We start from the raw sequence: 27,773 nt of genomic DNA on the forward strand, positions 1-27,773 counted from the left end.
AAACAAAAAGCCTAGCTTGCCATGTGCCAGTGTTGGGAAGGCTTCTAAGATCTTATCCACTCGGTTCTCAAGAACTCAGTTTGACTCCAAACTGATCACTGAGGTTTATTTATTAGCATAAAATCAAACACTTGAGTTGATTAGGCTCCAGGATAGAGGGTGGTTACAGGGCATACCAGATAAAGTTACAGAGCAAACCTTTTTCTTTATATACATTACATTGAATTTACTACATTCCACTGCTTTTGTTTCTCTTTTATATTAGCATGTGTTTTATTTGTATTATATTCCAAGCTTCCTGTGCTTTTTTAAGTTTGCTACCTAGCAACACATTCCCCAAGACTACAGTAGTTGTAATAAGTTAAACCACTACTACTACTACTACTAGGCTCAATGTACAAAGGGGGTGGGGGGCTGGAGGGTGCAAACTCACCTTCTGTGACATAGCTTCCCAGGGTATAATCCCACATTAGCTTGCTCTCCCTTTAAAGCATGCTTCTGTAATTTTAATTTTACTTTTATTTTAATTACATTATAAAAACCTGGTACAAAATGTAAATTTTTTTCTATTTAGCACCATAGGAGATTGTTTGAAACAGAACATATGCCAGTTAAAACAACATCCCCTGGGTTCATAGCAGAAGTGGTCCTTTTCAGCCATCACACAAGACATATCAGCACAGGCAGTTTTTACTTTACCAATGTCCCAGCATCTTAACCATATTGTGCAATTTGGAGAGTGAACCCACATGCCAGCAACTCTGTTTTACACCTGCACATCAGTATCCCTCAGGTGCAAATAGAAGTACAGATCAGTGGTTTTCCAGACCTTGCATTGCTGTGTTTGAGGAGGGAAAAACTTCCATACCCTATGGATTGCAGTGGTTTCACATTGAATTTCATGATATTTAACACTAGTTAATTCTCATTTCAGGGGTTAAAGGACAATTGTACCCACTTTCCTACTCGTGGTCACAGTTAAAAAGTGGGAGGGAGCAAGAATGGTGGAAGGGTATGAGTAAGGTCCATGTTGGTAACTCCTCTTCCCCAGCTCTGATGGATTTAGTTAGAAATGAATACTAGGTGTGTTTCTTATTCTAACAAACTCACTTCTCTGCAATCATCATTAGATAGCTGTTCAATTACACAGCTTCTGCCCATGCTGTTCCTGTTCTGTAGCTGAAAAGGTAAGAGTTTTCAACTACAATGTGATAACATTTAGAGACTACATTCTCAGTATCAATGGGTGTAGCTCCATTCATTGTCTTTAATGATCATGGCCATTGCCTTTTTCCTGTTGGCCAGTAGCTGACAGCCACAGTATCAGGACTCCTAATTTCTATCTGCAACTGTGTCACTGACTCACTGATGTAAGGCAATTCACCTAACCTCATGGTGCCTCAATTTCTCCATCTCTAAAACAGGCATAACAAGCTTGCATACAGGTGGAGTGTTGTGAAAATTAATTTTCACAGAAAAAATAAAAACAGAAAAAGTTTAACAGGATGACTTAAAAATAAATCTAAAATATGCCCCCCCACCCAGGATTGTATTTAAAAAAAAGGCTGATTGAGGACAGATTTAACATTCATGTTGCAGTCCCAGTGGAAAATAGAATAGAAAGGAGGGAAGTGGCTACACTTGCAGTTAAACAGTGTTCAGCACTGGTTCAGCCGCACCTGTTGTCCGCAGCAGGTAAATTTCATTGTGAAAACACAATGATTGGAGGTGAACAAAGACAAATAGTTGAAGGTTACAAAGCATCATAGGAACAGAAGACGAAATTACTTGCCAGAATCTTTCTTCCCTTTTTTGAAGTCTGGTACTCTATCTCCTTTTCTCCAGTCTTCTGTGCCTTTCCAGTTCTCCATGACTTATCAAGTAATTTTCAGTTTCAAAAGCATATTAGCCAATTTGCTTACCAGCCTAAGATGCATATAAAATCTGATTTACAAGTGTTCCCAATTTCCAGATACTTGCCTATGTTCTTTACCAGTAAATGGTCTTTACTATTTTCCAACTGTGCCAGCATTTTTATCTGAACAGGCTATAAAAGACGCATCAATAATTTTAAAATAATCAAAGCTTGGTTTGTCTAAATTTAACTAAATTGGTTAGTCTCTAAGGTTTGGATGGGCTAGCACCAGCAGGAGAGTGAATTTGTGTGGGGGGGTGGAGGGTGAGAAAACCTGGATTTGTGCTGGAAATGGCCCACCTGTTGATCACTTTAGATAAGCTATTACCAGCAGGACAGTGGGGTGGGAGGAGGTATTGTTTCATGATTTCTGTGTGTATATAAAGTCTGCTGCAGTTTCCACGGTAAACATCTGATGAAGTGAGCTGTAGCTCACGAAAGCTCATGCTCAAATAAATTGGTTAGTCTCTAAGGTGCCACAAGTACTCCTTTTCTTTTTGCGAATACAGACTAACACGGCTGTTCCTCTGAAACCTGTCAAAGCTTCTTGTAATTGTTTATAATATGGTTAGAAGACCATTAATTTTACTGAAATAAGAATGCTCTACAAAGAGCAGCTATAACTAATGCATGTTATGTACACTGTAGCGGTGATTATGCCACCTGGTAGTTTCTGGTATTCCACAATAAACAAGTCATCCAGAGAGGGCAGAACCAGTTCAAAGAAAAATTCTCCTCAATACTGTGTCTGAAATAATTATAAGTGTCATAAATTCTAACCAGAAGTTTAAGATGGGAATAGTTGTGATTGAAGCAGGTTCTCAGGTTGACTTCAGAAGAACAGATGGGTCTCTACCAACTGCTCCAGGCAGCCAAACTGACCTGCCTGCGCTGTTGCATGACTGTTCTTGCAGCTTCCCTTTGCTTCCCCATCAGAAGCCATTTTTCTGCAGGGAACATGAATTCTGTGCATGTGCAGTGGCGCAGAGTTCCCCCAGGAGTAGAATATGGAGAGGAGAGTTTATCTGGCAGAAAACTGTCTAACAAATCAGAGTGCACAATGGAGTGGGATGAAAGGCAGCCTCAGCAGATCTGTTCATTGTTCTTGGCAACCAGAATCTCCTAAACCCAGGATAAGTCACAGTGAAGGTAGCTCTACCATACCTCAGTACAGTGCATCTATACTGGGAGTTTGCATCAGTGTTGTTACAATAGTGCAAAAATCCCATATGTAGACAAGACTTTAAATGGGTTCAAGGAAAACATCCCCTTTAAAATGCACTTAATTAATACCCCTCCCACCCCATTCCTCGCAAAAAACACAAATAAGAACTGCCCAAAAAGAGCCCTGAGCAACTAAATGAGTCTTCCAAAGAAAATGATTGAAGGTTGCAACGCAAGCTTGGATTGTGAGATACAAAAGTCTAAGTTTATTAAACAATTTTGTTAATGTTTATTACAAAGAGACAAAACAAGTCTCATCTGTGGGACTTCACTCTACCCTCTCCCCTACCCAGACTCTGTCAGTAAAAAGTGACAGACAAAAGATCTGAATAGATAAAGCTAGTTACTTGGAGGGCTAAAAATTTAGTTAGTTTTGCTTTGCATCCTCAGCTGACTTTACTTTTCTTTACCAAACTCCTGTTTCTATCATACATGGCTGACTCAGTGGATAAACAGATACAAAAATATGGACAAATTCTAGGACAACCTAGAATTCTGTTCTAATTACAATTTTGTTTCTTAATTCCTAGAATTCCTACAAAGGCTTCCTAGAAACGAGCCATGATTAGCCCCATTCAAGCATTAGATAAGAGGAGTTATTGTTTTTATCTTTTAAATAAAAACCCCACGGTGGTCACAGAAATATCAAACTCTGTTTTAAGCACATCTATAAAAGCATTTACAAACATGGATGTCCATGCTTAGGTCATTAATAGAGAAGTTATTAAAGAGGTTAATTCCCAATAGTCACTGCAATGCCTTCAGTTTTACAGCTTATTCTGGAAGTGCCAGGAGAGGAATCTGAAAGATACAAGACATGGGGTTTAGATAATTGGCGTTAATGAGGTTAATAATCTTTACAAAGAAGTCTCTGAACAGCTGCTCACAACAGCCTGGGATAACTATTCACTCTCAACATGTCCTGGGCCGGATTTTCAGAAGGGTTGGGCACCTGCAGCTCACACGGACTTCAGGGGGAGTTCTGAGTGGCCAGCTGGTCTGGAAAATCAGGCTGTATACACATACTACTGCTTTAAAAATCAATATCACCAAACTGCCAGTTTCATATATACAAAATTGTTTGAATAAAATGTGAACTTTTGTAAGTGGCATAAATAAAAAACTACTCTTGACAAGACGAAGCACAAATTTCACACTTTTATCATCAAAAAGTCTCCAAGAGCTTCCTCAGGCAACTGTGACATCTCATTTGCGTAATGAACAGGGACATGCAACGTTAGTTTCACATGATGGTGTCACTTCAGAGGCATGGTGGTTCCTTGCTTTCTAAAGGATCACTGGGACGTGATGTTCCTGCAGATTGTTTGCTCAGTCTGCTTGCAATGTTAATGAAACTAAAAAGAATTAAATCTAAAATGATTTGCTCCATAGCGTACTATGAAAATCTCAGTAAACTTCCTCTTTATTACAGTAACCTACATGCCAAAAACTTGTTAGCACGGTGATTAGCAGAGACAAAGAGCTGTTTGTTCGTCACATGGATTCTGTGATTACTTGGGAGTTATTTTATAATTTCTTGTGTTTTGAACTTGGTTAAAATTACATCAGCAAACCAACCTGGTGGCCCATTCATTATAGGGCTTTTCATACCAAAGGCTCTCAAGTGCTTTAGGAAGTGACGTAATACTTAGCACTACATACACAGATCACTTTATCCACCACTGAACTGGAGCAGCTGGTTAACTGCACAGCAACAGAGGTTAGGACAGGAAGCAAAGAATAGCAAAACCAATTAACACCAGCAACACCAAGTTCTGTAACATTCTGGGGCATGTATAGTGTAGACTCAGGAAGAGAACCGCCAACTGAAGATATTATAACATAACATATGCTAGGTGCTTTGCCAGCAAAAGCATTACCAATACACAAGGCTTCTCATTTTAGGTTTTAACTGATAAACATCAATAAAACACCCGGATACAAAAAAATTAAATCAGTGTTTATCCAACACACACCAGAACTGGTTACCCAATCTGTGTTGACTTCACCCCCTTCCCAGTGCAGTTTGTTTATATAGTCCCTACTCCCAGGCTTCTACCTAAGGGCTAGTCTTCACAGAGCACTAATGCAGACTTGGCGGGCGGGGGAGGTGGGGGGTGATTTCTAAAGCACACAAATGTATTGCACATTAATTGTTCCATGTAAACTAAAAGTTCCCTAGGGTGCTTTCATTTAGTACTGTTTCAAATAGCACTATGAAGGTATACAAAGAGAAAGCCCTGACACCTGCCCTCCCCCCGATTTTTGGACATCTACACAGAGCTTTACCACCACCACCGCCCCCCTCCCCCCAAAAAACCCAACAACCCATAAGCCCTACAATACCACTTCCTAGGCGTCCTTAGATGCCTCCAATTCTACTGCTAACCCAGCCTGACCCAGCTCAGCTTACAGTGTGACCATTTGGTGGTAATGTTAGTACAGAAAGTAGCGTGGTTGCAGTGATATTACCACCACAAAGGAAACCTGCCTTTAGATGTGGCAGATGGATTCTTAATCCATGGGTTGATAGCCCTTGGAGGGAAAACACAGCTCTCAGAACTCCATCTCTATGGTAATAAGAGCGGATCTCTTCAAGGTGCAGATGCCATGGGTATCCCTGATACAGAGCGAGGAATCTGGACATAGATGGAAGAGTGACAAGAATCTTGATGTACCCGTAATAGCTCCTCTTTGAACCACTCATTGCTTCAGGAGGGTGGCAGGGCTCTGTTACAGACCTCTGAGTGGCAAAGAGTAAGGGAGGCAGAGCCCGAGTCCCTACAGCAAAGAAGAAAGAGAATGAAAGCTTACTTCAGGGCCAAGCCTCCCAGGATCAGTATGTGACCAGGGGGACATTCAAAAGCCCCCAGATAGTAGGAAGAGCTGAGTCAGATGTACAAGGAGCAGCACACAGGAAGAATAAGTAGTAGCAGGGGAGAAGAGGGTGGGAAAGCCACATATGTACTGACTGTCCACACACCAGCACCCCATAGTGATTCCCAGCCTCCCCCTTGTGCAACCCCTGTTGAGACAGCTGCCTGCCTGCTTCCTACACTTGCTAACAATTATTTTTGATTCATTTTCACTTGTCCTTTTTCAGCCATTTTTTGCACTAACTTTCGGTTAGTTTGCTGTTCCTCTCCTTTTTCCCCCCGCTCCCCAAAGGGTGACACGTTGCTTGGAGTGAGGCTGTCTAATGGTGGCTTCTTGAGGCAGGATTTTGTGCTCTTCTGGGTTGAGCAGGCCAGAGATGCTAAAGCCTATGCACTGCTGCCAGCACGTGTAAGCTGCTCCTGTGGCTGGCCACCTCAACAGCTGCTGCAGAAGCTGGAAGACAGGCAACTTTAATGGAACTGTACAAGCCCAGTGCAGAATCTGTATGTGTCAGAAGTCAATTCTTCTCATCTTTTCCCAGATTAAACTGCTACCTGCCTGCCCGCTGCCCCTCCCTCCTGGGAAATACTGGCACACTTTGTTATCCCACTAAGATCAAACAGACAGGAAGGGTGACATTGCAGAAGAGGGGACATAAAGACTTTTTTCTAGACCTGCTCCAAAGCTGAAAGCTTTCAATGACACCTCCACTAAGAAAGAAGTCCTGTGCCACCCACAGTAAAATAAGAGATAGACTTGCCACAGAGTTCTACCCCCTTGAACAGTCTGACAAATCTTGTATGTTAAAGGGGGAAAACAATAGATACCAGGGACAATAACTTCCCAGCAACAGACCCAGTACTTGTGTAGCTTCCAAGAGACTTCATGAGATCAGACAATTCACGTGACCCAAGGATCTAGATCTACCAACAGCCTAATCTACCTTTCTTTGAAGTGTGTAAGGTCAGTGCCTGAATAAGAAGGTAATTTAACCTGATCTGGCTGTTCATTTTACAGTTTAACTAGTTTCCAGAGTTTTGATAAACACTTATTTTTTTTTCAAAGTTGCTGTATTTCTTCTTTTACTAGAAGATACAATCCCTGGTTTATTCACAGAACTCTCAATGGTTTCCAAAGTAATTTAACACAGGGACTTATGGTCAATTCTCAATTCATCGAACTACAAAAGCATACGGCTCTGCAGGATTGAAGAACCTCACACTGAAGGCAGAAAAAAAACTAAAGGTTTAAGCTTACAGCAGCATCCAACCTCCTCAGTGATCAACTTCTGCATCTTCAAACTGCCCTGCAACCACTGGTGCTGTGTCCACCTCCATCCCATCTGAAAACAAAGTCAAGGCAATGAAATACTGCAGCACTCACAAGCTGAACACAACGTGACAAAGTCAGTGCCCTCTGCTGGTGAGAGATTAGTGATGCAGGAGATACTAATATTGTGTTGACAGTATTCTAGGCAAGTTGAAAACACAGCAACTCCCCAGACCTATTTCACCTACTCTTAGCAATACCCCTTTTAAAAACGTCAGTCAGATAATAATAAGTCACTAAATTGCATGTTATAAAGAGATGCAAGGTTGTTAAACTGCAGTTTCTATTACTCTCCTAAGAAAACTTTTTTTTAAAAAGCAAGACCCTTATTTGTTTCACAGATTTGAACATTAGACCCCTGCAACTGAGATGGACACGTGATTAGAAAGCATAACATTGCAGGTGTATATGAAGTAGTTTAGTCTCAAATAAAAATCAATCTAGGGCCTGTTCTGAGAACGTCTGACCACGCTCATTAGTCTCCCATGTAAAGCCATCATGTTGAGCAAAGTCAGGATTAGTCATTTTTTCTGAGATTTCTTGACACTGCAGCTAAATTCAGAAGATCAGCAGCCAAGGATCTATCATGGAACTAAGCAAACCCCAACCCAACCCACTCTTCAAGAACAGAGCAACAGCCAACAAAATCCAGGAAGGCTACTAAGCTTGCTCAGAACAGGTCCAAGCTGTGCCATACACGGTCCATTTTATTTCCAACATCCAGAATTTTGGGTTCAAAATCCAGACTGAACTTTGAGGTGAAGGGAGATTTCACAAGAACAAATGAGATCATATAAAAACATTTTAATACAAATGTAATGTTCCACAAGTTTGTGGATTAAAAATATACACTAAGTTAACCTATAAAAAAGGAAAGAAAATGCAAAGGTAACGCTAAATAGAGTTGTCACTCGGCTGGGTCTCTTATTGCAACCCGTCACACGTACCCAGTTACCACAGTGCTGTGCTCGGCTACAAAAAGGATGGGCTAAGGACAAAGTTTCACAGAATGTTTCAAAAGGGGTTAGGTAACGGGCAGAGGGTCCCGGGGGACAGTCAGGGGGCAGTTGGATGGGGTGGAGGTTCGGGGGGCAGGGGCGCAGTCGGGACGGGGGGTTGGGTAAGGGGCAGAGGGTCCCGGGAGGCAGTCAGGGGGCCGTTGGATGGGGTGGAAGTTTGGGGAGCATGGGGGGCAGTCGGGGTGGGGTGGGTTGGATAGGTGGTGGGATCCCGGGGGGCGGTTAGGGGTGGGGGTGTGGATAGGGGTCGGGGCAGTCAGGGGACAGGGAGCAGGGGGGGTTGGACGTTCTGAGGGGGGCAGTTAGGGGGCAGGGGCCAGGCTGTTTGGGGAGGCACAGCCTTCCCTACCTGGCCCTCCATACAGTTTCACAACCCCGATGTGGCCCTCAGGCCAAGAAGTTTGCCCACCCCCGATTTAGAAATTCTAAAAACCTTACCTGAACTGGTGCAAGCCTATATTCTGACACACACACTGCACATTTCTGACCCAGGGAAAAAGCAAGAGGTACTACCCTTTAAAGATTAAATGGCTAATAGCCCACAGCTTTTCCCCCATGTTTTCTAATATTTGTCTCCAGGTTGCTAAGATTGCATTCACAAAGCGTATAACAGTGATCGACCTACAAAATAGGTATTTTAAATGATAATGGAAATACTTACACACCAATGTAATTTTTCTTAATGTTTCAAATAATGTTATTACTCACTGTCTATACCATGAAACCGGCTTCTTTTTCCCAAACACACACAGAAGTTTATGATATTATTGCTCACAAGCCAATTTCACCATTGCTACTGCCACATAAAGCTGCATGCAGCAGGGGTCAAGAAACCTCACTACCTGTAGTCTGGTGGAAAGGGGCACGTCTCACCTTCAAACTCTCTCACTGAATCTTCTGTTCGCACTCCAGCCATGTTGTACTGGCTGCTCACAGACTGAGCTAACATGCCCTCTAATCTCTCCAAAGTGGCTTGACCCTCTGCAGTTAAGTGTGACAACCCTTCTTCATATGTGTAGAAGGAAGGGATATCGCCTTGTCCTTGTTCTGCAAAGACAAATTTGTATTTAGCAGATATGAAATTATAAGATACTAAACCACCTTAAAAAAAGATATTTCCGGACAGGGATCAGGTAACGTGTACTTATTTATTAACCAGGTAGGCTATTTTTAAACCAATAGTAAGAGTCAAACTGAAAAGGATTCACTAGCATTGACTACACAGCAGGATCTCTTGATGAAAACAACAGACCATTTAGAAAGAAATCCATACACTGTCTAAAATGCTTTTAAAAGAACTCTCTAATGAACAGCATTTTGCACTTTCATTTGCAGATCTCAACGTACTTCAATCAATACACTTCTCCTCAATGCTCCTGCAAGGCATTATAGCAGATGACAGCCCTGCTATAGTTAAGGTTCAGACCAGATTTCTGTTTAAAGCCTGAATCTTTTAAGTGCTCTAAATTCAATACAGTTACTCAGATTGCCTTGAAATTTGCAGTGCCTCATGAGAGCACAGGTTTCCATTAGTAGACCAAATCTGGGGACATTTGACCAAGGGGTTCCCTAAATACAGGTCTCCCCCATACTAAAAAAATAAAAAACCCAGCCTCTCTCTCTCTCTCTTTTTTTTTTTTTTTTTAAAGTTGACATCCTGGCAACTGATTTGTCCTTACAGATAGAGATCAAACAAGGGTGCAGATCCTTGCACCAGGATCTCAGACAATCAAGGGTTACCCTGGCAACCACCAGCCCATTGGGGAAAATCACATTAAAACTTTATTTGACAAAGATTTTGTTACTGTACTGTAGCACATCAAAACCATCGTATGCTAAATGAGATGCTAATGAAATTACAGAGCATGGGGCAGAGACTAGAAGAGGCTGGATGGCATATTGCTAAAATCTGTCGGTCAGATATTAATTTTTGGGAAAATGTATTTTGGCAAAACAATTAGATATGCAAATACGTGATGGCAAGGGAGCTGCATTTTAGAGGGTGGTGAAGTGGAAGGATTAGGGGTGAGAAGAGTCTGACCCCCCTCTTTCAGCTCCCCGCATGGGAGCCAGGTTCTGCAGGGGCTTGCCTTACTGGGAGGGGGTCTGAGCCCCTGCTGCATGCCCCACCAGTGTGAGCTGCGATCTTGGTCTCCTGCATCCCAGAGTTGTTTGCGCCCCACTCTCTTCTCCCTTGTTTGTGCGCCAGTATTTAAGGCACCTCAGCACATCTATGAAGGTCTAAACCCCCCCGTCCCTCCCCATGTGAGCTGGGATCTGAGGAAGCCCTGCCTCTCTGGATGGAAATGGGCTTAGAATGGGCATGCTCAGAACGGGCATGCTCAGAACAGATACTAAGACAACACTGCTGAGACTGGCATGAAAAGCTGGGAATGGGCACTGGGGAGTGGGGAAAAGAACATCCATGGACATGAATGGAGCCGTTCACAAGTCTCAGAGCTATTGTTTCAGGCTGTATTCAACTCCATAGGGTATTCAGCGGAGAACATCTCAGGGGGCCTATTAACACTGCCCTGAGCCTGCAACTTGGGCAGAAATCTGAGAACAAAAATTTTTCCCAAATATTCATTAAGTTGTTTTTTAATTATTATTTTGGAAAAATGTAATCTGAGTACACCAGAATATTCAGAAGATGCTGAAACCATATTTGAAAAGAAAATAAATTACACACACAAATGCTCACTGGGAGGGGAGTTGTGATTAAGGGTGCGAAAGTAGTTGGTAATATGGGAAGTGACGTTTGGGTCTACAGCAAGGGCAGAAGATAAATGGGAATGGATGGTAGAGGAGGGAAGAAGGCTTGGGGGACTCATCTCAGAGGGAAGGGGTCAGAACATAAGAACGGCCATACTGGGTCAGACCAAAGGTCCATCCAGCTCAGTATCCTGTCTTCCAGCAGTGGCCAATGCCAGGTGCCCCAGAGGGAATGACAGACTAGGTAATCATCAAGTGATCCATTCCCTGTTGTGCAAACAGAGGCTAGGGACACCATCCCTGCCCATCCTGGCTAAAAGCCACTGATGGACCTACATTCCATAAATCTATTTAGGGATTAACTGGAGTGGGAGGGGACAAGATAGGACAGGATGGACAAACTAATCCAATTTCCTTCTTTGACAGGGTTTACTGGCCTAGCAGATGAGAAGCAGTAGACATGATATATCTTGATTTTAGTAAAGCTTAAGCACACTAGGGAAATATGGTCTAGATGAAATTACTATAAGGTGGGTGCACAACTAGTTGAAAGACCGTACTCAGAGAGTAGTTATCAATGGCTCACTGTCAAACTGGGAAGATGTGGTCCTGTAGGGGTCAGTCTTGGGTCTAGTACTATTCAATATTTTTATTAGAGACTTGGATAACAGAGTGGAGGGTATGCCTATAAAATCTAGATGACTCCAAGCTGGGAGGGGTTGCAAGCAGTTTGGAGGACAGGATTAAAATTCAGAACAACTCTGAAAAAACTGGAGAATTGGTCGGAATTCAACAAGATGAATTCAATACAAGACAAGTGCAAAGTACTTCACTTAGGAAGGAAAAAAAAATGCACAACTACAAAATGGGGAATAACGGTCTAGGTGGTACCACCACTGAAAAGGATCTGGTGGCGACAGTGGGTCACAAATGGAATGTGAGTTACCAATGTGATGCAGTTGGAAAACAGGCTAATATCATTCTGGGGTGTATTAACAGGAGTGTCATATGCGAGGAATGGGAGGTAACTGTCTTGCTCTATTCGCACTGGTGAGGCCCCAGCTGGAGTACTGTGTCCAATTCTGGGCGCCATGCTTGAGGAAAGGTGGACAAAGTGGAGAGAGTCCAGAGAAGAGCAACAAAAATGATAAAAGGGTTAGAAAACCTGACCTGTGAAGAAAGGTTAAAAAAACTGGGCACGTTTAGTCTTGTGAAAAGAAGACTGAGGGGGGGAACCTCATAACAGTTTTCAAATATATTAAAGGCTGTTATAAACGGGATGGTGATCAATTGTTCTCCGTGTCCACTGAAGATGGAACAAGTAACGGGCTTAATCTGCAGCAAGAGAGATTTAGGTGAGACATTAGGAAAAACTAAGTTCTGGAATAGGCTTCCAAGGGAGGTTGTGGAATCCCCCATCAGTCGAGGCTTTTAAGAACTGGTTGGACAAACACGTGTCAAGAATGGTGTGAATTTACTGGGTCCTGCCTCAGCACAGGGGGTTGGACTTGATTTCTCTAGGTCCCTTCCAACCCTACATTTCCATGATTCTACTACATAGGGTAGCAGAAGTTGGGGGTTCAAGGAGGAGCTCATATCAGCCCTGAGTTCTCCCCTTCTGTGTGTGTGTGTGCTGAGATCTAGAGACCCCTAATCCCTCTGCAGCGGTTTGAGACCTCTGCTTGCCTGCTACATATTCTGGAATCTGGGACACCCTGCTCCACTTAGGATGTCTGAGCCCCTTTCTCTGCCCCTCCATATGAACTGGGGTCTGATGTGCGGGGAATGAAGATAACATTAAATAAGAATCCAGAAAAAGAATAGTGAAGATACACTGTGGCCAGCCCTCCCATCCCACACACAAGTGATGCATATCGGGGAGGGGAACGGTTTGGAGGTGGTGTGAACTGGGTGGACTCAAGGTACGGCTGGCAAAGTCTGGCTGAGGCAGGGGCAGGAGTCCCAACTGGAGGTAGGTTAGTGGGAGTGACTGCCCAGTTCAGCATGCAGCTGGGGCTACATAACCCAGGTAGCATGCAGCCCTCCAGCAAGCTGCAGCATAGGGAAGAAGATTGCACTGTAAAAAGTTGCTCCTTGCTAACTAATGGTTTCATGAGAAGGGGAGGGGAATTGGAAGTGTTGGCGGGGGGGGAGGAGGGGAAGCTACACATTGTGGGGAATGGTGGGGCAGGGAGAAGGAGACACACACCAATCTTTTCTCACATGCTTAAAGTTATGGTGATAACCATATAAAACACATGGTAAAAGACAAAAACCACTATCTCCCCTGGGCGAACACATTTCACAAAAAGATTACTCCGCATCCGACTTCTCACTTCTTGTCCTCAAAGGAAACCTGTCAGAGGCAACTAGTGAGAGGGACACAAAGGGGGCACCAGCTAAAGGGGGGCACGTGACCTCCCCATGTGACTCATCCCCACCCCCCAAGTGACTCGTCCCTGCCCCGCCTCCAGTCCAGGACCCCCGCACTCTCCCCATCTCACATTACCTGGCAGGGGAGAGGGGCTCTGCTCCAGTCCCCCTGCACGTCCCAGGCAAGCAGCGTGGCCAGAGGCTGCCTGGGAGAGTCCAGCCGCTGCGTGCCGAACCAGGGCTCTTCCCATCCAGCTCTGGCCCTGCCCCTTCATCTCCGCAGCTGCCAGCCTTGCCCACCTCCCCACTCCACTATAACAAAACATGTAGGAGGGGGAGGAGCACTGCAGAATCACATGGCAACCATGTGGCCTAGTGGAAAGACCACTGGACAGGGACTATCCCTAGCTCTGCCACTAGCTTGCTTGGTGACCTTGGGCAAGTCACTTCATCTCTCCATGCCTCAGTTTCCCAACTGTAAAATAGGGATAAGGATGTGAAGCTGTTTGAGATCTACTGATGAAAGGCACTGCATAAAAGCTAGGTCTTTTGATTATTACCTAGCCACAGCTGCATACAAACTGCAAACCTTGGTGAGAACTACAATTGCCTAATTGACCACTAATGCTTACCCACAACATTTCTCTATTTAAAAAAATAGGAAATTAAATGGCAAAAAATTCACTAGCACGGAGTTAAGGCTGCCCAGTGATAGCTCATGCCCTTCCTGAATACTGAGTTCAGCAAAACTCAAACTTCTGAAAACTAGGAAAGAGAGTGTAAGGTAATTGCCCAGGCTACCTTAACTCTGCCCTCTTTCAGTGATGCCCCAATACACCCAGAATACACACTGCCTTCTCACTCTAAACGACAGGCGTTACCTGCACTTGCCATACGCTCAAACACTGAGCCTACTCCCCTGACAGAATACCACACCTGTAAAATTTAACAACTATTTCATACCATTTTATAACCCCTTCCCACTCACTCACAGAATACCATCTCCACCTACACTCTCCTTTACTCCTCATTAAATCCAGACTGTTCTCGTACCCTATCTCACTACTGACAATACCCAGGGCAAAAAAAGGCCCCAGTGCCCTGTTGCTAACACAACCTACACAGTTCTTCACTGAAACAATGCAGACCTCGAGGTATATTTCCTGTGACCACACACATGGGGGGACTCAGCTCCAGATCTCCTCATATCACAATCATTGCTCTTCCAATCTGCTTTGACTTATTCCTCCCTGATTCAATACAGTTACACCTAAAACAGTAAATGCATAAAATTCCCAGGGACTAAAACCAACTCCAGGGGAGCAGAGTTAAATTGTGTGGGCATTTACCTTAATGCTGTATGTCCTTGTTTTCAGAAGTTTGAGTTTTGCTGAACTCAGCATTTGGAAAGAGCACAAGCTATCACTGGGCAACCATAACCCTGTGTTAAAGTCTTTTGCCATTTAATTACATTTTACATACAAAATATGTTAAGAGAACAGTAAGGTTGCAAAGTCGAACACTCAACATTTAGGAAATCCCAGAACCAGGGGGCCTGTGCAACCTTAATTCAGCCCCTTGCACATTTGGATTCTAGTACAATCTTTAATTATATGACCACATATCTCCCCACACAAGATGCACAGGATTAACGGTGTTCAGGGAATGAATCAGAGTTGTGTATTGAAGGAGACTGTGGTCTGTAGGGGCCCCACTTCCCTTGTTGCAGAAGTTGGAAGGTGTGTAGTGAATGAGGCAGGGGGATTTCAGGAAGAGAAAGGATGGTCTCATGGTTAAGGCCGTTGAATGCTGTCCTGGAGAAGTTAATTTTATCCCAGTCTCTGCCACAAAGTTCCTATGTGATCCAAGGAAAGTCACTTAAACCGAGCTTATAATAAACTTCAAACTGCTAGAAACTTTACAAAATAGTTAGGAATAATACTTCCTGGTATACAAAGGAGGAAACAGAAATCAGTTGTCCAAGCTCTCCAGGAAAACTGTGTAATAGTGGAGAACAGAACCTACCTTTCCCGTTCTGTGCTTCAATCACACACACACTCCCTGAAAGTTCCCTTTATTACCATTTCTGGACCAGACTTCAATTGGCATTATTTACATGAGCAAATGCTTTATTTTAAGCAAGTGCTTTGCTGAATCAGGACCTTTTACCACTGACTCTTCCACAACATGGCTGGAACCACCTAGCAGTTATTGCCACGTAGAATCCCATCTCCAGCAAAGCAAGTTGCAGGTCATACCTCTGGAAGCAGGAGGAGCCTGAATCAGAGGAGAGCTGCTAGACAGGTCAAGTAGAGAAAGCTAGTGTGGTGCTATCAAGGGACTCTAAGAGTGTGTGTAAACTAACAGTCCACTACACATTGTGTTCAAGTGACCAAGCCATAGGGTAGGTGTTGAAATCACATTAGCTTGTTGACTGGGAAGGCTGCTGTCAGTGTCTTGATGCTTCTGAGAATACAAACAAAGCTGTGTTTGGATTTTTGCTGAACTCCAACTAACACGCTACAGTCCAATTAGTGATTTTCTGCTCATTTCTGAGCTTCTACGCCCCAGAAGTACAATAGAAAAAATTATTTACATTTTTAAAATGTAGATACCACCAGTAACAGCCAAGGAACTTCTTCTAAAAATACAATAGACACAATTCTTAACCTGAGAAAGGCCTTCTAAGACAGGCTCCAGATACACAAAAGTTGGTAGGAATTTAAATGGTAGCTTATCACTAACCATGGGCTTCCACGTCATACTCCTCCCCTTCGTAATCATTGTCTGAATCTTCATCTTCAGGGTCTGGGTGTAGGGCTTGGCATTCGCACATTGCTGAAAACATAGCTTCCACTGTAAAAACAAATCACACAGAATTTTCCCATTGGTGAATGGCCAAAACAGCTCTATAGACACATTCCAAGGCCAGATGGGACCATTGTGATCATGTAGTCTGACCTCCTGTGTAACACAGACCATAGAACTTCCCCAAAATAAATCCTAGAGCAGTTATACATTAGTAGGGACGTGACAAAGATACTTGTTTTAACCAAACACTAAATATCTGCCCCTAAAAAAGGATGGATAGTAAATATAAGTCTTCAGACTGGGAGGGGTCTTCATCACATACATGGCAGCATCCAGGAGTGGTGAAAGGGCAGAGTAACAGAACCCCCCCACCCCAATACACCATGACAGCACTCAGGAGGTTCTGGGGTGGGAGAGGAGATCAGAGAGCGAAGAAAATAGGAATTCTCCTTCACTAAAGCAGCCACTGAATTAAAATTAAAAGTTACACTATACTAAGATTACAAACTCGCAAGCAAATTAAGTTACTGCTTTTTAGATATTTCCCTTGATAGTCTCTAAAGTCATCACAGGGATGAGAGATAAAAGTTCTGTCATGGATTAGAAATCATCTGAGACACAGAACAGAGTAGGAATAAAAGGTCAGTTTCCAGCATGGCAAGAAGTTAACAGCAGGGTGCCCCAGGAACCCATACTGGGCAGGGAGGTTAATATATTTTTGAATGATCTGAAAGTGGACAGGCGGAGAACAACATTTGCATACAACACAAAATTCTCTTTAGTCAAGACAGAAGACGACCAAGGAATGCCAGAGACACATAAAAAAACTAGGAGAATAGGCACACTGTAAACCTTTTTCCCTGCACTTATGCATTTTTGAGTTTAGACTCACTGTAAATACCCAAAAAGAAAGCCTACGTTTCACCCCTACAGAAAATTTCATCCCAATTTGCAGCAGTCAAGAAAGAAAAACAATGTTGGGACATATAAGGAATGACAGAAAAATACTGAAATCACTTTCCATAGATCAAGGGCACTCATTCACCCGGAATGTTGTGTTCATATATTGTCACCGTATCTCAGAAGAGACAGAGGGGAACTAGAAGAGGTTCAGAAATCGGCAATGGAAGTTGTTAGAGGTATGGAAAGACTGCCACAAGAGAGATTAAACTAACAGTAGTTAATGAACACATTTGTTACACTAGTAAAATGGCATTGTAGATGAATTAGGAGTTGCAGACATGTAGTCTGGTTATTCTCAGAATTATTATTCATCAGATATAGTCTGGGTATTCTTAGAAATGTTATTCAGCTACAAACTGCAACTGTACTAGAATACTCATTGAAAACTGACTGCCCAACACATCCCAGCCTTAACTGAGATACTAAGGCTGACAATAAATTAAGCACAATCTACTTAAGGCTATTTCTAGAAAGGCAGAAGTCTAATAGTTACCAAAGGGTAGTGGGAGTAGGGTGACCAGATGTCCTGATTTTATAGGGACAGTCCCGATTTTGGGGTCTTTTTCTTATACAGGTGCCTATTACCCCCCCACACCTCCTGTCCCAATTTTTCACACTTGCTGTCAGGTCACCCTAAGTGGGAGTCATGTCACTTGACCACTCTGTACCTCAACTCCCCATATGCGTCAAGTCCCTACCTCAAAAGGGTAGGATGGCTTAACTCAGTGTTCATAAAGAGCTTTGAATCTCTTAACAAAAAGCTATACCATTATCTTATTTCTTTACTTACAGGCTGATTTGTCACTGGGTACAAATCTGAATTCTGCAATTGGTTCATCATCATCATCACTGTCTTCCTCCTCTTCCCCTTCAGCCATGGGAGTTTCTTTTGGCTCTTCCTCTAAGGAATTCAAGTGTTCAAAAGAAATCTAAATGTTTGCATTTCCCCAAATTCTGGCCCACTTGTTCTTTTAATGCACATACATATTACATATATAACAGAATCAGGGACCTGGTTCCAAAATGAAGCAACAGTACCAGTGTCCCATAATAGAACTAAAGTCACATAAAGAACACACAGGCAAAGCATAGCTAAGGCCCTTGTCTGCTCTGCCTCTTAGGAATTTATAGGATGTCAATCACCATAATATCCTGGAATAGCACTGTAATTGAGCCCCTTTGCCTTACTTCTATTTGTAGTATAGGCAGGCCCAAATAAATGACTAAGGCCATGTCTATGCTAGCATCACAACTGTCTGAGTTACAACCATACTTACATATTTTTTTGCAAGTGTCCCCACTCTGTGTCCAATGGGGCAAGGGTTTCTCTTCTTCTAAATGCAGCCTATAGCATAGCTTTAAAACGATAATAGAAAAAGACACTCATCTACATGGGAATGCTTGTTTTCACCAGTCTAGCAGTTTCCCTGAACAATGTGGATTGGGAATTTTTTTCCCCCTATACTGTAACATCAAGGGTTATAGAGAAACCACAGTCCAGTCTGGTCAAGGAAACTGACCTAGACTCTTCCTAAAAACAACTGTGTTCAAAATATGGTTTTGTCTCTATATGCATGATAATTTCCAATTATAAGAATGACAGTAAGTAATTACTTGATATACCATGTTTATTTTATAGTGCTGTGATACAGTCCCCATTAAATCAGTCAGCTTTTTGGATTGGCCCAGTAACGACAGAGTTAACCCATGTTCGATTTCTGATCTCGCTGCTCCTTTTGCTAGGCAGGCACAGGTGGTGGAAGTGGTGGGTAGGAAGCATGCTCAGCCTCCAAGGAGCAGGTGTGGGTGGGTGCCTCATGACTTCTATGAGTGAAGTCTCTGGACAACTAAGAAGCAGTGCTGAGAAACTCTACAGAGATTCATGTTAGAGCAGTGGTTCTCAAACTGTGGGTCGGGATCCCAAAATGGGTCACAACCCTGTTTTAATGGGGTCACAGGGCTGGCGTTAGACTTGCTGGGGCCCTGAGCCGAAGCCCGAGCCCCACTTCCCGGGACTGAAGCCCGAGGGCTTCAGCTGTGGGGCTCAGGTTACAGGCCCCCTGCCGAGGTTGAAGCCCTTGGATTTCGGTTTGCCGCCCCACCTGGGGTGGTAAGGCTTTGGCTTTGCCTCGCCCCCCTCATGGGGCTCAGGTTTTGGTCTCCCCTCCTACTGCTGTTGTGTAGTAATTTCTGTTTCAGAAGGGGGTCTCAGTGCAATGAAGTTGAGAATCTGTGTTAGAGGCCTGCTGCATTTTTACATCTACTGAAATAAATAAAATAAGGAAGATGGCTGTAACATGGAGCCTTGTACCTGGAAGGTTTAGCATAGGGGTACAAACTAAGCCCACATCCCAGGAACTGCAGATTTTCTAAAGGAATATGGATCAAGTCCAGCAAGGCATCCATTTCCATGAAGAGCGTCTTGTACCACCAGAGCCCAGAAATTCTGCAATGTAGTAATGTCAAGACTCAAAACAAGCCAGCAGAGTGTCCACTGGCTACCTCCAAAAATAAAGGATTCAAGGAGACTACCCAACACTTTGCAGGCTGACATCAGCAGGCAAATCTCGCGATTGTGGTGCCCAGCTGCTTGTTCTCAGTTATATCAATCTCATGCTAACCACTTTATAAAACACAAAGATGCTCACAGGCACACACAACTCACTTGGAGTATGACAAAACTTCCAGAGAAAATACTATGGACCTTAACCAGCCACGCTACACAAAACATGGAAATTCCGGCAATAATTGAAGCAGTGAGGTTTTGCTTTAATGCCCTGAATTCCAACCAGCAGATAGCAGCAATATGGTGTTACATACCAGGAATGGACTTGAAAACTAATTGTTCAGGTTTCCACAGGCTATAGAAGATTTACTGTAGCCTGAGTTTGCACGGAAAAATAGCCAAATTGCTGTTACAACACAGGGGAATCTCTCCAGGTAGATTTCAGAGTAGCAGTTGTGTTAGTCTGTATCTGCAAAAAGAACAGGAGTACTTGTGGCACCTTAGAGACTAACAAATTTATTAGAGCATAAGCTTTCGTGGGCTACAGCCCACTTCATCGGATGCATAGAATGGAACATATAGTAAGACATATACATACATATACACATATACATATACACATATACATATATACATATACATATATATATATATATATATATATATAAATAAAATAGCTTCTCACAATTTGTATGGTAACTTCCAACTTATCTGCATGTGTGTGTATATATAATCTTACTATATGTTCCATTCTATGCAACCGATGAAGTGAGCTGTAGCCCACGAAAGCTTATGCTCTAATAAATTTATTAGTCTCTAAGGTGCCACAAGTACTCTTGTTCTTTCTCCAGGTAGAAGCAGCTCTAGGTTCCCATGTGGTAATGCCAAAATTAAGAGCTTACCCTTATTTATTTATTTAATTCAAGAAGTTTACAAAGCTTTTTCTCTAACCTAGATTCACTCAACATTTTGGAAGAAGCGTAGTTAGAAAGAGAAGGATTACAGAACTTGAATAAAAAAATATATACATTGTCCATTTCTCCCTCACACGCTATCTGAACAAGGTTCAGTGGAATGACTGTCTTTTTGTATTAACAAGCAATAGGCTCCTTAAAATATACCTTAAACAGACATTATCAAAGCTGGGACACTTAATAATTTAGCTACCAAACTGCTCCTTTCCCTCCTCATTTGCTACCTGCACCTACTATGATGTTAGTGGGCTTCTTTCTTAAGGAAGCACTAAAAAAAAAGACTTTAAAGGGAAATTTGCGAAAAATATGAACTGTGCACACACTGTTGCTTCTTTAAGATGCATAAAAGTAGCACAAAAGACTCAGCCCAAAAACATTTTTTTATAAGTAGAAATCCATGTCTTGTCTAACCAGGAAGACTGTTAAATAGAGTATTTATTACAACATTATTACAAGTAAAGTTATGACATCAGAATCTTTAACAGTTCGAAAGCTGAAGCAAGTGACTGGAGAGTGGGGAAAGAGGAGAGATTTTTAGTCAGTCTATTTAAAACTTACTTTTAGTTTGTCTTCGTTAACACTTATTTAACTGCAAAGGACGAGTGTTGTAGAGAAAAAATGTTTTTGTTAAAAGAATACAACACCCTACCCTTTCAGCAGAAGTTCATCATATAAGAGCTCCAAAATCCCCAAAAGCACCTCGAGAAAGACAGACTTATCAAACCTGGTATTTCTAAAGGGGTTTAAAAAAAACACCACTTTCAGGTCTCCTTTCTAGATCATGAAGAAACAAGAAAGAGCATAAGACTTAGTTTTCTTAAAAACCTCTGTGGGACAGCTTTAAAGATTCAGTAATATGCTTCATACCATAAATTGCTCTTACACACCTGAAAGAATTCTGAATGAAGGCTTCCAGCGTAATTTCAAATCGCAGGCATGCAAACACCCATTCACTACCCAGAGGAAGGGAAGGAGTAGAGTAAGGGGAAGCAGTGGAGGAAAAGGGCACGAACACAAGTATCAAAGGAGCAGATAAGCAGGTTTTTATTCTGTTTAAATAGGACAAAGAGAGAAGGAACAACTAAAAACTGAAGTTTAATAAGAATACTCTCCTGCTATACATTTTAACAGGTCAAGAGGCAGGGTAGAAAATGTGAATAGTAAAAGTGTACAGTCAGGCTTCCAGAAAAGGCATAGCCTTTAAGAAAAGGAAAGTAATGGGGTAGAGTGTTTGAAATAAAAATAAAAAATTTAAAAACAAAAAAAAAACAAAAAAAACCCCAAGGCCTGACACTTTTAAATCTCAATTTCCTCACTGTTCATTATGAACAGTTCAAGTGACAAATTACCCCAACAGGAAGACCATTTTCATTTCAGTTAGTTTACTGAACTACAAAAGGAAGGAAGAAGAGTATGTAACAATACAGACATACCATACCTTCAAATTTGGCATTCACCATGACATACAAATGTTCCCATGGATAGGCATTTAGGTCCCTGGAGACAGCATGTAAACTTATGGTGGGATAGTCCAAAGAGAAACCCAGTCCAGACTTATCTAACCATGAGAGGCGACTGGAAAAAAAATAAGTCAAATTAAACAACTCCAAAGAAGTTCTGAGTCATGTGACTCAACCTTACAGATGAAGTTCAACAAATCAGAAACAATAAAATCTATGGAAAAGATACTGTAGGCAGCACTCATCCCACTTAGAACTGAACAAAGGCCCAAGAACTATGCTAACAGGTCCTTGTGTTTAAAATGAGACAACTTGTGGTCACAGATGCTATAACATTTTTATTTTTTTTTTTAACAAGAGATGGAGTGTGAATCCAAGTGTTCTGGACAAGTTTCATCTTGGATTAATACATTCTGATACATTTCATTTTCTGTCCTTTACTCCTATATGTGCTGTTGATATCTTGCACCCCAGAGGTAGCTGCACCAATCCATGAGTATAGTCCATACCTCAGTTTGTAAAGTGCTTTGTGATCTTTCAAAACAAAGAGATCATCATAAAATAAGATCTTCCAGAAGTTGTGGTGAGGATAACAAATGCAACATCAATACAGCTTACATCAGTGAGTGTAAATGAGTTTCTATGGGACACCAGGAAGAAACAGGATTTGATGAGGTGGGGAATCACTTTCCTAATTATGATAGACAAGCTGTTTCTTTCCTAAGTTTTAAATGTTGACAGCTGTCAAAGCACTGAGTCTGTACTTGGATCTAATGCCTCATTGTATTCAGCAGCGCCTGGTTCTCCCACACTATGGAACTCCAGTAATGTAACTGGAGTGCATACTGGCTCATTCTATTCATTGCTAGTAAATGGTTCTGGTAGAAGCCTCCCAACACACTATATGAGGAAGCAGGGAGAAATATTTGTGTAGACCTCAGACAAAAGTCTATTGAAAGCAAAGTAAAAGGCGCAACTCAGTATTATGCATAAATACCACACCTAAACTTAGCTAAACTTAGCTTGGCTTAGCTACGTTGCTCAGGACAGAGTGACGGCAGCACAATTACCTGGTTTATAACTTGGATTTCAGCACAGATAGCTAGTTTACTTATTTCAGAGTAACAGCCGTGTTAGTCTGTATTCGCAAAAAGAAAAGGAGTACTTGTGGCACCTTAGAGACTAACCAATTTATTTGAGCATAAGTTTTCGTGAGCTACAGTCTCTAAGGTGCCACAAGTACTCCTTTTCTAGTTTACTTAAGAAGTGTGTCTCTAAGCTCCCCAGGGCAGTTCTACAGCACTGGGCATAGTCAGCAGTTAAATGAGGAAGAGCCGTGCACAGAAAGGCAGAGAAGCAGATCTCTGTACAAGAGTCCAAGAAGAGAGCCCTAGCCAGAGCGAGAGAGAACATCCTGGGATAGCCTAGAGATGGAGCCTAGAGATGGAGGGACCGGGAGCAGACTGGCAGGCTGGAAGCGCTGCTCCACACTGTGTCTAGGTTGCGGGCACAAGGCTCTGAGCCAGCAGTGGGCTTCAGGCACACAGCGAGCATCCCCAGAGCAGCACTGGGCATCCACGCGATTCCCAACACAGCCTCCATGCCCAACACGCTATTGCAGACCGCTACTGCTCGGATAAACACCCTGCAAGGGGCGAGAGCACTGAGCTCTGAAAGTAGAAGTCTGAAAACGGAGCAGCCCCACCGCACCAGGGCCCGCCCCGGCCAGGTCCCCTCGCCCGGGCCTGCCCCCCCCCGCCGCCGCCAGGTCTCGACCCACCCCACCCGCCGCCGCCCGTCTCCTCGCCAGGGCCCACCCCGCCCCCAGGCCAGGTCTCCTCACCAGCCTCCCCCCCGCCCCGGCCAGGTCTCGCCCCCGCTCCCCGGCCAGATCTCCTCGCCAGGCCCCCCCCCGGGCCCAGGTCTCGCCAGGCCAGGTCTCCTCGCCCCCCAGGACAGATCTCCTCGCCAGGCCCCCCGGGCCCAGGTCTCGCCCCCGCCGCCCGGTCTCCTCGCCCCCGGCCAGGTCTCGCCCCCCCGCGCCGCCGCCCGGTCTCCTCGCCCGGGCCCAACCCACCCATCGCACCCCCAGCCAGACGCCGCGCCTCACTCGCCCCTCCCCCCAGCGGCTCCCCGGGCCGCACCTCTCGGCGATGTACAGCGTCCCGGTGCCCAGCCCGCGACCTCCCAGCACCGCCTCAGTGTCGGGCTGCTGCTGCCGGACCCCCTCGGCCGGCGGCGGGAACCGCTTCAGGAAGCTCATGGCAACCGTCTCCCTCCGCCCGCCGCTCCGAGCCAGGCCGCCGGAAGCGGAACCGCCGCTCTGGCCATCGATATGCCGAGGCCCGAGCCGCTCTAGGCAGCGCTCTATGGTGAGGAGGCGGAGCGCTCGCCCCGCCCCTTTGCGCTCGGCCGCGGGCGTTCCAGTACCCCCACCCCGGGGGCGTCACGTGCCCTGCTGTGTTATTGTAGGGTCTCCTGCCAGGGGAGCCGCTTGGGTCCGCGGCACCTTACAGGCGGAGAGGCGTAGCGGAGCATAAGCCTTCGTGGGTGAACACAGGGGTGCATGCAGGCATCCCACGCAGGGGGTCTTCACCCACGAAAGCTTCTGCTCCGATACACGTCTGCTAGTCTGTACGGTGCCACAGGGCGCTTTGCCGCCGCTGCCCGGGGAGGCTCGTCTCCCAGCTGGTACTGGGCCAGACCCCACGGGGCTTGGTCCAGACTGGCCCAAGGTGCTAGGGGCCTGCGGTCGCACCAGGCGGTGGGTCACTCCAGTGCCGGCAGCAGGGGGGGAACGGCCGGGAACACGGGAGGGCCCATGCCCCGGCCGCCCTGGAGGGTCATGCTACGGAGCCCTGTCTCCACAGCAGCAGCCAGTGCTGAGCACGCAGGAACTAGGGCAGGAGCGTGAAGACACATAAACCCTGCAGGGGGGAGGCCAGGTCTACACACAAAAATAAGTTGGCTTTACTACATTGCTCAGGGATGTGAAAAATCCACACGAGTGGTATAGTTAAGACGACCTCAAACCCTCCCTCCCCCCGTGGACAGGGTTAAGTCAAGAGAAGAATTTGTGTTGATTTAACTATCAGTTCCTGGGACTGTGGATTACGTATACCCAACAGGAGACAGCCCCTGCGGCAATAGCACATTCAGGGACCTTCTACCAACCCCTCTAGGAAACCACCCGATGTGACACGTGCAAGAGAAATGCATGTTATAGACTCCTGTGAAACACAACAATGAAGGAATGAGAAAGCTGAGCCCCTGGAGCCTGATTTTATTTCTACAGAATACAAATAATTGCTATTGTCTTACATAGGAATTACTCTTATTCTATGGCAGGAAAATAGGATCCCAAAACATGACAGTTAACACTCTTAGCTCTCAACATAAAATAGCACAGGACCTTTAACAATCTGTTCGACCCAAAGACACCCAGTCCTTACGAACAGAGGTGGAAAAAATCATTGCGGAAATTTATTCATTCAGGTGCAAAGAGCCACTGTGGTGGTGATGACGGAACTTACGAGATTTCATGCACACACCACAAAAAAAGATAGTGACAAGCAAAGTTTTACAATGCAGCTTTGGAGTTGCCTCTGTTTAGGGAGAGGGCCCAGTGCTGCTCCAGGTTAGCCGCTAGTTTCAGGTACACTAGATACAGCAGCGGCTGGTACGCTTTTCTATTTGAGCCTTCCACACTCTGCAGTTGATTGGGAAAGGAGTACCTACAACCCATCCACCAGCACAACTGCTCTCTCCTGTGTTCTTCTGTCCCTTTTAACCCTCTCTCCTTTCCTATCTGCAAGATTTTTGTTTTGTCCCTATTTCCATCCTGCTGGCTGATGCCTTCCACTGTCTGTGCCCACACCCACTGGAAGCATACATGATGATCTTGCTGCTTCCAGGGCAGGCAGTGGGTAGAAGACTCTAGTGGCAACTTTTTACGTATAGACCTATAAAGTGAACGCTAGCGGCTGAGACTGCATTGTGCACCAGGACACTTGCTACAGGAACAGAGAGAGGGAGAAGATGAACATTTCCAAGGAGGTACTTGCCCCACATACCCCTACCTTTCTACAGGGACAGAGGGGTTGTCCTAGGCATACAGCAATTTCTGAAGCATCTGGCTCCTTTACCCTCCATAAAACAGGATGGAGGTGCGGGAAGAGAGAGAGGGAGATGGGGAAGAGAGCAATCCATCATGTTCCATATTTGATTCAAGAGGTTCTTTGCACTACTCATTGACCACTGAGCCAGGTTATTTTCCAATGCACAGTCACTGATCTTCCATCAAGTGTATACAACTCTTTAATAAATAAAATGAAGGGGGATTTCACCCAGAAAAATCTGTTTTCTTGCTTTTGGGTTTAGGGTCCTGACCAATTGGTGACCTGACTTCAAAACACACCTCCAGTCTGGGTTTCAGAAAGCATGTGTCTTTCGCCGTTTCTTTTTTAAAAGATTATCATCTAGAAAACAAAAAGCAAACAGAAGTGTTACAGTCAGCACCAGTTCAGATACAAGAGATGAACCTACTCAGTACACCTTAGTGACAATGCTGAGAAACTAATGGAGGACACTAGTTAAGGCATGGAGGCCTCAGCATGAAAGGTGGCAAATTTAAGAGGGAAAAAAAAGGAACAAAGTAGCCCTTCTTCGATCTTCATCGCAGCATGTAAACTGAGTTATTAGTTAGATAGGCAGAGGCCCAGGCCGCATCCCACCTTGAAAGCTAAAGGTAGGAAAGTCATATATACACCTTACTATTTAACTTACCCTTTGATGACTGTGTGAGTACTTCTTGAGATATGAGTTTGGAGGCCTGGAATCAGATTCTGCTGGGAAGCTAACTACATCACAAGCCTCTACTACTTAGCCCACTTGTTGGCAGTCTCAGGACTGAGGTTAGTGACTTTGTGGCTCGGAAGACTGGACTACCCTCTCAGATCTAGGCCCTGTCTATACTGGGTTTGTTTGGACCCTTTTAACTATACCACGGCAAGTCCCTAGTGTAGACATGCTGTACTGGTCTAAAGTGGGGGCTTGCACCAGTACAGGTAACTTACTAAATCAAGTTTCACCAGGAAAATGTGTCTGCATTAGGGGTTTGCACCAGCATAATGACATCAGTGGGGCTACACCAGCGCAAATTTCTTGTCTTCTTGAGGTGACCCCTCCACATTGCACAAGACACGTCCACTACAGATCATGAACTAGAGGTTATGAAGCCACCATTTCAATTTGACCCACTGCCCGGCTTCTTAATATACAGACCATCCTTAGGCATTTTCCACTGCTTCTGGGGCAAAATGGAAATCCTGCATCAGATTCAGAAGAATTTTTTAAATGGAGGGTTTTTATTGAGTACAAAATTTAAACCAAACAACAGTACAGTGACTTGTGTTAAATTGAAGTTTACACTCCTTCCATACACACACTTATTTTCATTGTGCCACAGATTTCTGTGCTGACCATGAATAACTACCTTGCAGAAGACGGTATGGGGGCAGAGGGTGGGGAGGGTTAGAGTTTGGATAGGAACTGAAGGGTAGATGGTTTGGATACGGCAGCTATTAAGGGCTTTTAGCACTTGGGAGG

The 27,773-nt window shown here is 44.2% G+C and overlaps 2 protein-coding genes and 1 long non-coding RNA gene across 3 annotated transcripts in view; all 3 read right to left on the reverse strand.

Annotated features, from left to right (window-relative positions):
• Positions 1-3,317: 3,317 nt before the first annotated feature.
• On the reverse strand, positions 3,318-24,488 carry CLNS1A (chloride nucleotide-sensitive channel 1A). Its single transcript, XM_073335382.2, has 7 exons — positions 24,311-24,488; positions 22,145-22,281; positions 18,017-18,127; positions 16,198-16,308; positions 9,238-9,411; positions 7,274-7,358; positions 3,318-3,940 (listed from the first exon to the last, which is right to left on the reverse strand). Exons 1-6 carry the CDS (start codon positions 24,427-24,429, stop codon positions 7,291-7,293), a joined length of 720 nt encoding a protein of 239 aa, XP_073191483.1. The 5' UTR covers positions 24,430-24,488; the 3' UTR covers positions 3,318-3,940; positions 7,274-7,290.
• Positions 18,523-20,226, reverse strand: LOC140908391 (uncharacterized). Its single transcript, XR_012157846.2, has 2 exons — positions 19,538-20,226; positions 18,523-18,582 (listed from the first exon to the last, which is right to left on the reverse strand). It is a non-coding gene; the product is annotated as an uncharacterized LOC140908391 (long non-coding RNA).
• A 1,945-nt stretch (positions 24,489-26,433) lies between the features above and the next one.
• Positions 26,434-27,773, reverse strand: part of RSF1 (remodeling and spacing factor 1) — a 122,915-nt gene continuing 121,575 nt past the window's right edge. The window contains exon 16 of the mRNA XM_073335516.2: positions 26,434-26,644. Coding sequence (XP_073191617.2) covers positions 26,598-26,644 — 47 coding nt within the window. The 3' untranslated portion in view covers positions 26,434-26,597. The remainder of the gene's footprint in view (positions 26,645-27,773) is intronic.

This window comes from Lepidochelys kempii, chromosome 1 (genome assembly GCF_965140285.1).
Source record: "Lepidochelys kempii isolate rLepKem1 chromosome 1, rLepKem1.hap1, whole genome shotgun sequence".
Lineage (NCBI taxonomy): Eukaryota > Metazoa > Chordata > Testudines > Cheloniidae > Lepidochelys > Lepidochelys kempii.

Excerpts from the sequence above, each read along its gene's own strand:
- CLNS1A (XM_073335382.2), bottom strand. The coding sequence starts at position 24,429 with ATGAGCTTCCTGAAGCGGTTCCCGCCGCCGGCCGAGGGGGTCCGGCAG. Across the intron at positions 22,282-24,310 it reads ACGCTGTACATCGCCGAGAG|TCGCCTCTCATGGTTAGATA; the intron begins GTGCGGCCCGGG and ends TTTTTTTTCCAG. Across the intron at positions 9,412-16,197 it reads GTATGACGTGGAAGCCCATG|AACAAGGACAAGGCGATATC; the intron begins GTTAGTGATAAG and ends TTGTCTTTGCAG.